This window comes from Cherax quadricarinatus, chromosome 16 (genome assembly GCF_038502225.1).
Source record: "Cherax quadricarinatus isolate ZL_2023a chromosome 16, ASM3850222v1, whole genome shotgun sequence".
Taxonomy (NCBI): Eukaryota; Metazoa; Arthropoda; class Malacostraca; order Decapoda; family Parastacidae; genus Cherax; species Cherax quadricarinatus.
Window position 1 is genome coordinate 14,033,948 of NC_091307.1, and position 17,203 is coordinate 14,051,150.

The 17,203-nt window shown below is 38.8% G+C and overlaps 1 protein-coding gene across 15 annotated transcripts in view; it reads right to left on the bottom strand.

Moving 5' to 3' along the window:
* LOC128688939 (titin homolog) overlaps positions 1–17,203 on the bottom strand; it is a 748,574-nt gene that overhangs the window by 74,156 nt on the left and 657,215 nt on the right. For all 15 annotated transcript variants that reach the window (XM_070085630.1, XM_070085629.1, XM_070085628.1 and 12 more), the window contains one exon: positions 3,425–3,593. In XM_070085630.1, the coding sequence (XP_069941731.1) occupies positions 3,425–3,593 (169 nt within the window). The remainder of the gene's footprint in view (positions 1–3,424; positions 3,594–17,203) is intronic.

A 17,203-nucleotide genomic window follows, 5' to 3' on the forward strand; every position in this document is an offset into this window, starting at 1 on the left:
CACAATGCTAGACGAGCAACTAAACTTATTACCAGAGGGAAAACTGAACCAATGTCGCCAGTTAGATGCTGACAAAGAAGCGGGAGGGTAGAAAGCACTCACAACGACAACACAGTAGTCAACACGCCCTACAAATGCATTTTTCGTTGTCTGGCGTATTTACGTGTGTATTTCTGAACGAACCCCGTAGAGATGAAAATTAGATATTTTAGCTGTTAACGATACACAGTCGTCGCTTAAATAGTAAACACTGGTTGTGTAGATTGGAAGGAACGAGTACATCCGTATGCACTCACTCCTCCCTCCCCGCTCCTGTGTTATGATACACCTGTGATATACCCGTGACCTATTTCGAGAGCTATTCTGCCCTACTCGCCAAGTTTCTCTTTAAGCTTCCTTGTTGAGTGCCTGTTCCACCTGGCTGTTGCTATTAGCTGCAGCTTGCCCACATAGATATCACAGCCTGGTTGATCTGGCTTGAGGCAATGATCCAGTTTTCTTTCGAAGATCTGCACATTTGTTGCGGCAATAGTTCTGATATTTGCTGGTAGAATGATGAATAGTCTTGACACAATGTTCTCTTATTAAATATATAACACCTCTTTTTTTCCACTGCATTTATTTTACACTTCCTGCCATATCTCACACACCAGTAAGGCGTTATGGCAGTTTTGGTACCTAGCACCAGGTACTCTGAGGGGTTCCTGGTACTTTAAATGCTTTATTGACTACGCGGGGAGTATTGGATCTCCACAGTTTCCAACAATGGCATCTCTCCTGCTTTGAACGAAGTTGTGAGCACAGAATATTCTAGAAGTGAATACATATGATTTAAATAGTAGCATCACTGAGGTTATTTCTCCTGACTACAGTAATTACACCACAGAGTATAAATAGTACCGAGAACTGCACCATTACTGTTTTGATGCTTGCAGGTTCTCCCTGCCAGATGTCAGCACTCTACAGTACTCAGTAATGCGTTTTGCGCGACTTACGGTGCAGGTGTCGCTCTAGTAACACCTGGTGTGAAACAAATGAGGTCGCCGCATTGAGGGCTCGTGTGTCAGTGCCAGTCTCCTACAGCATAGTCAACACAATCAAACTTCCAATATGGAAACAGCCATTTAGGATACTGTCAGGATTGAATTACATCTTAATTGGTGCTGAGCTTTAGATCTGCGTGTTTAAGCTAGTCTCTGCTTCAGTATACAGTCACCACCTCTGCGACGGGAGACACAAGGTGGCGATACGAGAGTTGCACAATTAACGAAGCGCTTATAGTCATTCCTTCCTTTTCAAAAAACAAAGTTATAATAAGTTGTGGCCATCAGTATTGATCTGCAGCAAACAGAAGACGTTCATGCTATTAATGCCAATTACAAGTACCAAAACTAAGGTATAATCTGGAGAATATGAACACAATAAAGACGTAAACCTATTGAGAATACAATCCGTCAGAGGTTGTAAGTCACACAACAGATATCATCAGTGGCATCAGCGGAGAGCAAGAGGTCAAGGATTGCACTCCAAAACATATCAAAATTCATTCCAAGTAAAAGGTTCCAAGTCACTATTTAAGTGTAGATGGCGTCAGCGTCAGTGGCAAGTGTCAGCTGAGGCGGCGATGGCAGAAGTCCGTGTAACATAGTTCACATCTTCAGTATTCCTACCAAGTCAGAGACTATAAGTTAGACCATATAGGCAGCAAGTGACGTCAGTGGTGTTTATTGGCGGCGTCAGTTGTTTATGGCGGCGGCATACGACTATTAACCACGTGTCATACCATATCTGAAATCCATTTCAAGTCGTGGGCGATAAACTACAGAAAATTTTGGGGAAAAGGTTGAAAAAAAGAAAGAATACTGGGCTGTCAAGTTGCTCGAACCTCTACCATAATAAGGTGACCCAGAGTCGGTGGAAACTGAGTTGTGCTGAAAGACATGGATGGTCCATAACACCAAGAACAGAGACGCCATTCTGTGAATCACGACCACTTGTAAGTGCACTACCCACACTAGGCACTCCATACACCATAGCTACGTTAAAGTCCGTATACGCGCGCACTAATGCGTGCTCGCATAAGCAAACATACAAAAGCATGCATGCGCGCGCGCTTGCTATCTCCTCATTTTAAGTGCACTAAAAATGCAAATAAACCACCCTGGCAATCCACGCGCCGTTGCCTCTTACAAGTGCAGTAACCTCGATAAATTCTTCTGGTAACTGCCTCTTAGAAGGGCACAAGGGGCGCGAGCTCTCCGCCGCCTGCATACAGTTCACAGTCAGTGTAAACACAAGCTTGTGCAACTCATGTGTACAATGGCGATGTCAGCTTCTAAACACTGTGTACAGAAAAACACTGCAGACAGGGAGTAAGATCTGGGTGGGAGAAAGGGTGTTAATATATGCGTGGGAGTAGGAGTAAGAACGTGGGAGACTAATATCTGTGTAGAATGTGGTAATGTTTGGGAGAGAATTATGTGCATGGGAAAAGAACAAGGTTTGCTTAAGAGACGAGCATTAATATAGGTCTGACGGAGAAAGTCACATTTATACTTACACAAACACACAATATATTTAACTAGGCGAGAGCATACATACAGAGACAGTGTCTCGAACCATGTAAGCGAGTACCACTCCATAGTCACACCAGAGGACAGTGAGGGGATCAAATGAGAGTGCTTAAGGCAACATGAGGACTAATGAAACGACAAAAAGGTTTGTGAGGAACCAAACAAGTGTTTCAAGAAGGTATTTACCGATGAAGAGGACAAAATAAGAGGAGAGAAAGACAGAAGACCGGATACTACGGGCACAACAAAGGATGAGGTGAAGACGTTGATACAGGAACTGAACTTTGAAAGTTTCGCTCAAATATGTATTTACACTGACTTGTTTTGAAAGTTCTTCATATTTTATTCATTTAAAACTCACCACAGACAATTATCAACATATCTGATCACAGGGTATGTTGATTCAGGATACATTCTCACCTACATATTAAAATTCCTCATAAATGCGTCTCGACTTCCTTAATATAAACAAATCAAGAGATGGAACTTTATCTGCAGATTGCAAATCAGGTGACTGCCAAGAGTGTCAGAATACTGAACGTTACTTGTATTATTAATCTTAAAACAAGTTGTCCACGTTATTATATGCGATGATACACGCATCTGTATCACAAGATGACGTGCAAACTATCAAGCTGCTTCTATCTCCTTTTCTCCAACCTTTCCTTTCCTCTCATTTCTTCCCTTCTCTCCTTCCCGTTCCACTCTCCTTCCCTTTCCTTCCACTCTCTACTTCACACACACGCCCCCACATTATTCCCTTTTAATCCCTCACACACTACACTTCCTCCCATTCTTCCTACACTCCCGCTGAGCAGATTGAAACAGTTGGAAAAGGAAGAACCACTGACCTTTGGCATAAACCTGTAGGGAGATGATGGCCCTGGTCTCGCCATGGTCATTCTTGGCCAGGATACTGTAGGCTCCAGTGTCCTCAACGCGGCAGTTGGGGATCTCCAAGCGGTACACGGGGCCAGTCCCCACCTCCTGGAACCTGGAACCGTCGCTGTACAGGCTCGGCTGCAACACAAAACAACACACGTTACTCCATCAGTATTTGTTGTCAGGTAGTGGTTCAAGAGATTATGGTCGCACTGCAACTGATACTAATTGGTAACTGATACCGGCAAGTGGTTAAAAAAAAAAAAAGATATACGCGAGCAAACACTATTAGAAAACGTTTCTGTCCTGGGATCTTGATCAACGTTATCTAATAAATTTGTTCTAATGTTTTATAATTTGTCTTCTTAAACCACTCCTGGGGATTATCTTCCCATAGTCCAGATTCAGACTAGGATTAATAACTATTAAGAAACGCACAGGAAATCAAATGCATGTGTATACTGAAGGTAAGTAGTAGTGTGCAAGATTTACCTGTCTTCGATGCCGTCTTTGAGCAATTCACAAATATCACAAAATAATACAATACAAAATATCAAAATGCGAGATTCTCCAGAAGAGCGTCTGGTGCGTCTGCTTCCAGAGCAGAGCCTTGTCTCTCTGACAGACTCCGCTGTATAACCTTTGTGGTTTAACGCTTATTTCTGATTATAACAATCTGACAGACTCCACTATTCTCTGAGCTCAATGACCTACACAGCTTTAGAGCTTCACATATATAATATACTAGAGAGATTCTGGGCTGTGGGTGTAACAACACTGGCACTGCGTGTGTGTACTGTTAGATTTAGATTTTGCCACCGAAGTGGCTAGTTTATTGTGCACCCCATATCCATCCTGTGGACGGTAGCGCAAGAGCATAGGGATACATAAAAGGCCTAGGAGCTAGGCCCTAAAAAGGTTAACATAGTGTACATATAGGTTTATATCTACATATCTACAGTTCACTTATCTGTTACAAGCACATTTAGGAAATTTGCTTAGTATATCTGGTATCTTATTTTCATTAATTAGATATCCTGACATGTCACATAGGTTATTATACTGTCTATCTATATTCCTCAACAAGTGGACAGTTAAGTGTTCAAGACAGTGACCATATGCCTGGCCACAATTTGCATTTGGTTTGATCATTCTCTCTCCCAAACTGCCAGAAGTACTTGTAACCAAGCCTAAGCTTGGCCACTACAACATCAGTTAGTCTGTTCACATTGCAAGTTGTTCCAAAAACATACTTATCTACGTTCATGTTATCATAGTGGGTTATAGATCTACTCAGGATTCTAACTGCATTTCTATAACAATCATTTTCGTTTACTTCTCTCCTCATATTATTCCTAATGCTAGACAGAGATATACCAAAGTTATATTCTACATTCTTCTTCTGCGTACTCTTCTTGGCTAACATATCAACTTTATCATGAAGGAGTAATCCAATGTGTGATGGGATCCATAGCTATTGTACATTAATCCCTTTGTCCCTGATTTTTGAGTATCTATACCTGGCTTCTCCAATGAGCATGTTGTTGGAGTCATTATACGAGTCAAGAGCCTTCGGTGATGACATAGAATCAGTAATGATGATATAGTCAAGCTCAGTGTCATAGGTTAGCTTTAGCGCCATTAGGATTGCAAACAATTCAGTTTGCAGTGTAGACGCCCAGTTAATTCTTATGCCTAACTCAACAAATTTATTATCGTTCTTAACTAGGGAGGTGGCAACAAGAGCAGATGCAGCCCTGCCAGAAGACTCCTGTTTAGATCCATCAGTGTATATAACTTGTGATAACTTATTACTACCAGCTAGGCGAGAAATTTCTTCTTCAGCAGTTGCTTTAACAAGTGATTTAAGGAAGGGATTACTAGCAATGAGCTTCTTGGGAGGGACTTGCAGGCATGAGATATTAAATGAACACATCTTCCATGGAGGGGTGAAATGCTCTTGTTGTCTACAGTCATACAGTTTACGCAGATTATAAAACTTAATGCAACTGCACGTTTTCACAATTCATTTAGATCTGTGTGTATTTACTTCTAGACATTTAGTAAGGTTCATTGTGAAAGTGTCTGGTTCATTTCTCAGCATTCTAATACCGAGTACAGTGTTAATCTCAACAATCCTATCACTGATACTGTGAACGTATAGAAAATAAATATTTTGAGGTCGTCCTTGTGTACTGAAGACCCGTATGTTCAGCCAGTTAATATGTGGCACATCCAAATGTGACCATAAACGGAGTAGTGAAGATTGGTATTACATTCATGGAATCCCGTGGGGGTCGTACAGCACCTGTGGGGGTATGGAAGGCATTCAAGTTCGCTGTAGGGGAAGGGAGGACAGGTTCATTTACTTGGATTAAGAGATCTTCGACAGTATCAAGGAAAAGCAGGGAAGAGAAAATTATTAGTCTGTCATCACATACAGCTCGAACTTATAAAATCTGAAACAGGGACAGAGAGACAAAGGCAAAGAAAGACAGACGCACAGGATCGACTTTCCCTCAATGTTACTTCACAGTACTCACATATCTGGGTGTACGAGTAACTGTCAACACCAGTCAGTCACTAGTGCCAGGCGAGGTGTGAGCCCCAGATCACCTCAGCAGTAGCAGCTGCTGCTGCTGCTGGCCCCTCTCATGCTAATCAGTCTTATTTAATTAGGATCCCCTTATAATTATACACCTCAGGTAATTATGTAGTGTGCACGTGCAAACGCACACCTACCTTTAACACGCTTGTGTACTCCAAGACAGCGAGCGAGCTAATTCGAGTGCGTGTGTGTGTGTGTGTGTGTATTATATATATATATATATATATATATATATATATATATATATATATATATATATATATATATATATATATAATATATATATATATATATATATATATATATATATATATATATATATAGATATATATATATATATATATATATATATATATATATATGTCGTGCCGAATATGTAAAACTGGTCAATTAGCAAGAACTCATTTGAAATTAAGTCCTTTCTAAAATTTTCTCTTATACGTTTAAAGATATATTTTTTTTCATTAATGTTAATGTAAAATTTTTAATTTTGCACCAAAAGCAACTTAGAAAACTTACCTAACCTTATTATAACAAGAACAATTTATTTTAGCCTAACCCAACTAAATATATTTTAGATTTGTTTACAATAATTTAATACCAAACAAACACAGTGAAATATATTTTTTTCGTTAGGTTCAGAATGATTTTCGCGAAATTATTGCATACACAAATTTTCACTTGTCCTATATGGCAAGATGAGCGTTGCTATTTAAGCCAAGATCGCAAGTTCTGAATATTCGGCACGACATTATATTATATATATATATATATATATATATATATATATATATATATATATATATATATATATATATATATATATATATATATATATCGTGCCGAATATGTAAAACTGGTCAATTAGCAAGAACTCATTTAAAATTAAGTCCTTTCTAAAAATTTCTCTTATATGTATAGAGGTGTATTTTTTTTCATTAATGTTAATGTAAAAAATGTTAATTTTGCACCAAAAGAATCTTAGAAAACTTACCTAACCTTATTATAACAAGAACAATTTTTTTTAGCCTAACCCAACTAAATATATTTTAGATTTGTTTACAGTAATTTAATACTAAACAAACACAATGAAATATATTTTTTTCGTTAGGTTCAGAATGATTTTGGCGAAATTATTGCATGCACAAATTTTCACTTGTCCTATATGGCAAGATGAGCGTTGCTATTTAAGCCAAGATCGCAAATTCTGCCTATTCGGCACGACATATATATATATATATATATATATATACATATATATATATAAATATATATATAGACATATATATATATATATATATATATATATATATATAAAGAGATATATATAAATATATATATATATATATATATATATATATATATAGAGATATATAAATATATATATATATATATATATATATATATATATATATATATATATGTCTATATATATATATATATATATATATATATAGACATATATATATATATATATATATATATATATATATATAGACATATATATATATATATATATATATAGACATATATATATATATATATATATATATATATATATATAGACATATATATATATATATATAGATATATATATATATATATATATATAGATATATATATATATAAATATAGACATATATATATATATATATACATATATATATATATACATATATACATATATATATATATATATATAGACATATATATATATATATATTTTTTTTTTTTTTTTTTTTTTTTTCAACAAGTCGGCCGTCTCCCACCGAGACGGATATCAAATTGGATATCAAATTGGGGAGGAGGAGTATGGAAGAAGTGAATGTTTTTCAGATATTTGGGAGTTGACGTGTCAGCGGATGGATTTATGAAGGATGAGGTTAATTATATATATAATTGATGAGGGAAAAAAGGTGAGTGGTGCGTTGAGGTATATGTGGAGTCAAAAAACGTTATCTATGGAGGCAAAGAAGGGAATGTATGAAAGTATAGTAGTGCCAACACTCTTATATGGATGTGAAGCTTGGGTGGTAAATGCAGCAGCGAGGAGACGGTTGGAGGCAGTGATGTCCTGTCTAAGGGCAATGTGTGGTGTAAATATTATGCAGAAAATTCGGAGTGTGGAAATTAGGAGAAGGTGTGGAGTTAATAAAAGTATTAGTCAGAGGACTGAAGAGGGGTTGTTGAGGTGGTTTGGTTATTTAGAGAGAATGGATCAAAGTAGAATGACATGGAGAGCGTATAAATCTGTAGGGGAAGGAAGGCGGGGTAGGGGTCGTCCTCGAAAAAGTTGGAGGGGGTAAAGGAGGTTTTGTGGGCGAGGGGCTTTGACTTTCAGCAGGCGTGCGTGAGCGTGTTAGATAGGAGTGAATGGAGACGAATGGTATTTGGGACCTGACGATCTGTTGGAGTGTGAGCAGGGTAATATTTAGTGAAGGGATTCAAGGAACCGGTTATTTTTATATAGCCGGACTTGAGTCCTGGAAGTGGGAAGTACAATGCCTGCACTTTAAAGGAGGAGTTTGTAATATTAGCAGTTCGGAGGGATATGTTGTGTATCTTTATACGTATATGCTTCTAAACTGTTGTGTTCTGAGCACCTCTGCAAAAACAGTGATTATGTGTGAGTGTGGTGAAAGTGTTGAATGATGAAAGTATTTTCTTTTTGGGTATTTTCTTTCTTTCTGGGTCACCCTGCCTCGGTGGGAGACGGCCGACTTGTCTATATATATATATATATATATATATATATATATATATATATATATATATATATATATATATATATATATAATGTCGTGCCGAATATGTAAAACTGGTCAATTAGCAAGAACTTATTTAAAATTAAGTCCTTTCTAAAAAAAATTCTTATACGTTTAAAGATATATTTTTTTCATTAATGTTAAAGTAAAAAATTATAATTTTGCACCAAAAGAATCTTAGAAAACTTACCTAACCTTATTATAACAAGAACAATTTAATTTAGCCTAACCCAACTAAATATATTTTAGATTTGTATACAATTTAACACTAAACAAACACAGTGAAATATATTTTTTTCGTTAGGTTCAGAATGATTTTGGCGAAATTATTGCATACACAAATTTTCGCTTGTCCTATATGGCAAGATGAGCGTTGCTATTTAAGCCAAGATCGCAAGTTCTGCCTATTCGGCACGACATATATATATATATATATATATATATATATATATATATATATATATATATATATATATATATATATATATATATATATATATATATATATATATATAATGTGCAAGTTCATATGCTACAGTTCACAAGTTGTTTCTCCTCAAAGACTATTTTAAGAAAACACTGGAATTATTTGGTAGTTAGCGCTTTAAACATTAAATTTATACTAACATCGCCAACTTAGTTGCTTACTTCTATATTGCAAAAATCAATCATAATTCTAGTAAAAAATCGAATTAAATTTGTAACATTTCACAATCTATATGCTAATTCGTTTAGCGTCAATGGCTGCAAGTATCCGCACTTTCAGACGAAAGGGTAAACATCCTCATCATTTATGCCGACAGAGATGCTGGGTTCTTGGACGAACACCCTGAGGAAAGGTTGGCGCCCTTACTAGAGAAAAGGCTCCAACACCCTTGGGCACCCACCACCGCGTTACAGTGACTCAGCAAGTAAGCCACCCCACCCACACGTGAGCTCCTGAAGTCAACCTGGGTCTTATCTTGCTTCCCTTCATCTTTTGAAGTCTCTCCCTTACAAGAAAAAAGATACTCGCAATAAAATTGCAACCTATATTAGTTCTCCTTAAAAAGCTTTGTGTATTCCATCTATGACAAACAACACCTATAAGAGGTTTACCTGGGCACGTTCCACTAATTATTCTAATTGCAAGCCTTACTAAGAAGACACTAGGCAAAAGCAGCACACAGTTCACATTACAATTATAAGTCGTGCCATGTGTAGAAAACGCGGTAATTGAGTTGGCTGTCGGTTGTGATGTCTTCTGCTGTGTAGGAATCTCTTAAAATCGATTTTTTGTCTTGTGCATTTAGAATGTATTCAGCCAAAGCTAAATATGTACTAGTTGTATGCTTACCAGCACTGTCCGCCAACCTTCTGAAGTCCTAGCTAAGCTGAAATGATTTCTCTGTGACACCAACACTGTCTTCTAAAGACCCCGCTTTTTTCCAGTGACCTTGCTTCGGCCTTCACAAGCCACTGAGAGTCACTTGTAAAGGGACAAACTATAGATTCCTTGAAGGAATGGTAGACCCCTCTGAGCGTCTCAAGGGAAGTTAAAGTGCACAGATGTCATACTGTCCAGGGCTGAGTACAGGCCACTGATATCAAATTTAATTTGGGTTCTATTTAGACCCTTCCGGTTACATCTAGGACACCCACCAATGTCCCAACAAAACACGAACCGCGAATTTTACCCTTACCCATCCTAAATATTATGTTCCCTTTTAAAGTCACCATAATATTTAGGAGGCTCTGGGTATGTCAACGCTATCAATATTTCCCTCAAGTTCCACATCCAGATTGTGTTAACTCGTAAAGCTTCTCTCTCCTATGTGCAGGTTTTAATGCATTGTTTCAGTCAAGGTACTGTGCCTCTTTATTCTCTGTTAACTTCAGTTGTTTCTCTCAACTTCCCACAGTACCAGCAGCGAAAGTAATATAATGTAAATCCCACATAGCGTTATAGAGTTTTCCCACTCAACTATTACGCCAGAAGCGGGGTCAAAGTTACCAGGACAGAGGACAAGTTTGCCATGATCACGTTAGTCATTCGCTAAGCAAGTTAGCCGTAGCGGTGAAGGGGTTGAGGTGTTGCAGGTTGGATGGTGGGAGTGGTTACTTCGAGGTTGAAGTTAATAATAGCAAGTTACAAAGGTGTGGTGGCAGCAGAGTTAACGTTAACGTGGCTAACAAATGTCAACCCGGAGATGACTTCCCTGACGGAGCTCGGAACGCTTAAATCGTTTTACCTTACAACTCTCCAAGATTAACAAAGGCAAATTAACTGCCACCTCTCAAGTTTCATTCCGCCAATGTAGTATTAGTATGTCTTTCTTAAAAATAGTTGAACTCTATTTTTGTCTGTAGATAAACGACAAACTACGGAAGACACAACACGTTACATGATCAGTTTTAACTAATTTGGTCCTGGAAGGTTAAGGTTAAGGATTAATAAGATCAGACTGAAGTTTATTTAACCTAACACTCCAGCTCATTCCTCCGCTCAGTCTAAAGGTGATTTTCGTAATAAATATCGCTAAATTCTTTCCGAAGTTTTGATGAAAAACTTTCCCTAAGAACCGATGGGTTCTGAATCTGAGATGAAGCCGTAACATGGTCTTTATATTTAATGGCCTTGTTGGTCTCCCTGAAGCTGGTGGTAAGCACCTCGTTCAGATTCCTTGTGTCGAAGATGAGTGTGGGATAATGTAGATGAACATGTGTGGTACCCCACTATCTGCTTACCATCTTGTCCAGAGTAGGATAGTAACTAGACGTCTGGACGCTTCTGGTTACCATAGGATCTGCGTACCTGGAATTCCCTTTGTGATGGGCAAAAGGCTGCGGACAGACTTTTGATAATATCGCTAACCTCTTCATGTCTTACATGATGAACGGCAGATGAGAAGTGGTGGGCCACACTGGCCTGGCGAGGCAAAGGTCACATTCCACAGAGCTCGTGGGGAGATGTTTCTTCTTAGCTATCACGACATCAATCTCTGGTACCGAAAGGCTCGCTATTCATCCTTCGGAAAGGCTGACGTTTGAGGGTCATGTTGAACTAGAGCTCAACGTATCTGATAAGGTAAATAGCTTCAGTGGTAATTCAGATGCCCCAGTCTTGCTAACTCGCCCTACAAGCACTTCCAATCCACTTCCCATCCTCTTCTCTCTCCCTCTTAAATATCCTATTAAGATATTTCAAAATATTCATTCACTTGTTACCTTAGCAATATAAACTTACTGAAATTAAAGATCCAGCAATGAGTGCCACATACCTAGCCCCTCACACTGGATCCAGTAATGAGTGCCACATACCTAGCCCCTCACACTGGAACACAAGTCACAACGTTTGGTCACCTTCTGTAAACATGCCCTCGTATATAACGAGCATCTTGCCTCCATTAAACTTCTCACCTTCATATATTAAGCTATGCTTGAAGACTGAAGTATCATTTAGATCACAATTCTGTCTTCCCAAACCGCTCTCTCCATATATTAATTAGAAGGATGGTGATGAAGTATGCTGAGCATTAATATGTAATATATATGTCGTGCCGAATAGGTAAAACTTGCGATTTTTGGCTTAAACAGCAACGCTCTTCTTGCCGAATAAGGGAAGCGAAAATTTGTGTATGCAATAATTTCGCAAAAATAATTCTGAACCTAATAAAAAATATATTTCATTGTATTTATTATTAAATTATTGTAAACTTATCTAAAATATATTTAGTTGGATTAGGTTAAATTAAATTGCGCTTGTTATAATAAGGTTAAGTAAGTTTTCTAAGTTCTTTTTGTACAAAATTATTGATTTTTACATTAACATAAATGAAAAAAACATATCTTTAAACGTATAAGAGAAAATTTTAGAACTTAATTTTAAACGAGTTCTTGCTAACTGACCAGTTTTACCTATTCGGCACGATATATATATATATATATATATATATATATATATATATATATATATATATATATATATATATATATATATATATATATATATATATATATATATATCAGCGTGACAGATGAGACAGCAATTTTGAAGTCGACCAAATAAGGCGCCGCTACAACACTCCACCATCCCTGGACGTGTTGTAAATTAAGGAGCTTAGCTAATGTCTCGATTGTGATACACCGTCTTACACCACAAGCCCTGCCATCTTTACCACCAGTCATTCTCACCCACCACCACCAATCAAATCACATTCACCAGTCTATGCAACGCATCTCGTGTAATGCAATATGGTAGGGAACACAACGTTTATTCCCACAATATAAAGTCATAAAATAGGGTACCCGCAGTGTGGGTGTATCTAATTTTAAGATCATGTGAAGCCGGTGGGATAATAGATGCTGGAATTAGATTTTGCGGCCGAAGTTACTAGTTTATTGTGAATTTCATGTGGCCTCCTGTGGACAGTAGTGGCTAGTTTATTGCGGACGACACCATATCCATCTTGTGGATAGTAGTGGTTAGCTTACGGTCTTGATATTCTTTGTGGATGGTACCTAGTTTACTGGGAACACCATATCCATCCTGTGGATAATGGTGGCAAGTTTACTGCCATATCCACATCCATCCTGTGGACGAGTGGCTACTTTATTGTAGTCTCCACATCCCGTGGACGGCATACCTGGAGTGTTCCGAGGGTCAACGTCCTCGCGGTCAGGTCCCAGACCAGGTCTCCCGGTGGATGACCTGATTATCCACTGGAACTGGGCCGCGAGGGGCTGCCTTGAAAGTCAGCACGATAACACATTTTGTATTATACTACTACATGCAAGTGAAACAAAAGTTTTAAAATCAAATCTTGGAACTATGTATTCTTCAAAGCTTCTCCTATTTCGTCCTAAAAAGGGGATGGGTGGGGGTTAAACTGACTTGGTAAATCCCTTCTGAGGGCGAAACTTCTTGCAATACAAAGCTGGTTGTGTTACGGGAGTTTTACATTCCTAGTCTGTTTTGCCACTTGTTATTCGCTACACAGTTTTAACCATCTGTAATATATTCAATCTGTTTTATTAATTAAACCTTGCGTCCTTCAGCGATCAGCGACGGACATCTACCTAACATTTCCTAACTCACGGCTTAGGTAATTTCCAATTACGAAAAAGGTTTATTGTAGAAAGTCCATGAGAACCTATAAATAATCCATGAGAGCCTATAGTTCATGACAATCTATAGTCCGCGAAAACCTAGTCCATGAAAACCAATAGTCCTTGAGAACCTATAGTCCGTGAGAACATATAGTCCGTGAGAACTTTATAGTCCGTGAGAACCTATAGTCCGTGAGAACCTATAGTCCGTGAGAACCTAGAGTCCGTGAGAACCTATAGTCCCTGAGAACCTATAGTCCGTGAGAACCTATAGTCCGTGAGAACCTATAGTCCGTGAGAACCTATAGTCCGTGAGAACCTATAGTCCGTGAGAACCTATAGTCCGTGAGAACCTATAGTCAGTGAGAACCTATAGTCAGTGAGAACCTATAGTTCATGAAAACCCATAGTCCATGAGAACCCATAGTCCATGAGAACCCATAGTCCATGAGAACCCATAGTCCATGAGAACCTATAGTCCATGAGAACCCATAGTCCATGAGAACCCATAGTCCATGAGAACCCATAATCCATGAGAACCCATAGTCCATGAGAACCCATAATCCATGAGAACCCATAGTCCATGAGAACCTATAGTTCATGAGAACCTATAGTCCATGAGAACCCATAGTCCATGAGAACCCATAGTCCATGAGAACCCATAATCCATGAGAACCTATAGTCCATGAGAACCTATAGTCCATGAGAACCTATAGTCCATGAGAACCTATAGTCCATGAGAACCTATAGTCCATGGGAACCCATAGTCCATGAGAACCCACAGTCCATGAAAACCTATAGTCCATAAGGACACAGTCCATGAAAACCTATAGTCCCTGAGAACACAGTCCATGAGAACCCATAGTCCATGAGAACCCATAGTCCATGAGAACCCATAGACCATGAGAACCCATAATCCATGAGAACCTATAGTCCATGAGAACCTATAGTCCATGAGAACCCATAGTCCATGAGAACCCATAGTCCATGAGAACTCACAGTCCATGAGAACCCACAGTCCATGAGAACCCACAGTCCATGAGAACCCACAGTCCATGAGAACCCACAGTCCATGAGAACCTGTAGTCCATAAGAACCCACAGTCCATGAGAACACAGTCCATGAGAACCCACAGTCCATGAGAACACAGTCCATGAGAACCTATAGTCCATAAGAACCCACAGTCCATGAGAACACAGTCCATGAGAACACAGTCCATGAAAACCCACAGTCCATGAAAACCCACAGTCCATGAGAACCCACAGTCCATGAGAACCTACAGTCCATGAGAACCTATAGTCCATGAGAACCCATAGTCCATGAGAACCCACAGTCCATGAGAACCCACAGTCCATGAGAACAAAGTCCATGGGAACACAGTCCATGAGAACACAGTCTATGAGAACCTATAGTCCATGAAAACCTATAGTCCATGAGAACCCATAGTCCATGAGAACCCATAGTCCATGAGAACATATAATCCATGAGAACCTATATTCCATGAGAACCTATAGTCCATGAGAACCTAGAGTCCATGAGAACCTATAGTCCATGAGAACCTATAGTCCATGAGAACACAGTCCATGAGACCCTATAGTCCATGCGAACCTATAGTCCATGAGAACCTATAGTCCATGAGAACCTATAGTCCATGAGAACCTATAGTCCATGAGAACGCAGTCCTTGAGAACACAGCCCATGAGAACCTATAGACCATGAGAACACAGTCCTTGAGAACCTATAGTCTATGAGAACACAGTCCATGAGAACCTATAGTCCATGCGAACCTATAGTCCATGAGAACCTATAGTCCATGAGAACCTATAGTCCATGAGAACCTATAGTCCATGAGAACCTATAGTCCATGAGAACCTATAGTCCATGAGAACACAGTCCATGAGAACCTATAGTCCATGCGAACCTATAGTCCATGAGAACACAGTCCGTGAGAACCTATAGTCCATGAGAACCTATAGTCCATGAGAACACAGTCCATGAGAACCTATAGTCCATGAGAACCTATAGTCTATGAGAACACAGTCCATGAGAAGCTATAGTCCATGAGAAGCTATAGTCCATGAGAACCTATAGTCCATGAGAACCTATAGTCCATGAGAACCTATAGTCCATGCGAACCTATAGTCCATGAGAACCTATAGTCCATGAGAACCTATAGTCCATGAGAACCTATAGTCCATGAGAACACAGTCCATGAGAACACAGCCAATGAGAACCTATAGTCCATGAGAACACAGTCCTTGAGAACCTATACTCCATGAGAACACAGTCCATGAGAACCTATAGTCCATGCGAACCTATAGTCCATAAGAACCTATAGTCCATGAGAACCTATAGTCCATGAGAACCTATAGTCCATGAGAACAGAGTCCATGAGAACACAGTCCATGAGAACCTATAGTCCATGAGAACACAGTCCATGAGAACACAGTCCATGAGAGCCTATAGTCCATGAGAACACAGTCCATAAGAACACAACCCATGAGAACCTATAGTCCATGAAAACTTATAGTCCATGAGAACCTATAGTCCATGAGAACACAGTCCATGAGAACACAGTCCATGACAACCTTTAGTCCATGAAAACCTATAGTCCATGAGAATCTATAGTCCATGAGAACCCACAGTCCATGAGAAACCACAGTCCATTAGAACCTATAGTCAATGAGAACCTATAGTCCATGAGAACACAGTCCATGAGAACCTTAGTCCATGAGAACCTATAGTCAATGAGAATCTATAGTCCATGAGAACCCACAGTCCATGAGAAACCACAGTCCATTAGAACCTATAGTCAATGAGAACCTATAGTCCATGAGAACCTATAGACCATGAGAACACAGTCCATGAGAACCTATAGTCCATGAGAACCTATATTCCATGAGAACCTATAGTCCATGAAAACCTATAGTCCATGAAAACCTATAGTCCATGAGAACCTATAGTCCATGAGAGCCTATATTCCATGAGAACACAGTCCATGAGAACCTGAAGTCCATGAGAACCTATATTCCATGAGAACACAGTCCATGAGAACCTATATTCCATGAGAACACAGTCCATGAGAACCTATAGTCCATGAGAACCTATATTCCATAAGAAGACAGTCCATGAGAACCTATAGTCCATGAGAACCTAGAGTCCATGAGAACTCAGTCCATGAGAACCTATAGTCCATGAGAACCTATATTCCATGAGAACACAGTCCATGAGAACCTATAGTCCATGAGAACACAGTCTATGAGAACACAGTCCATGAGAACTTATAG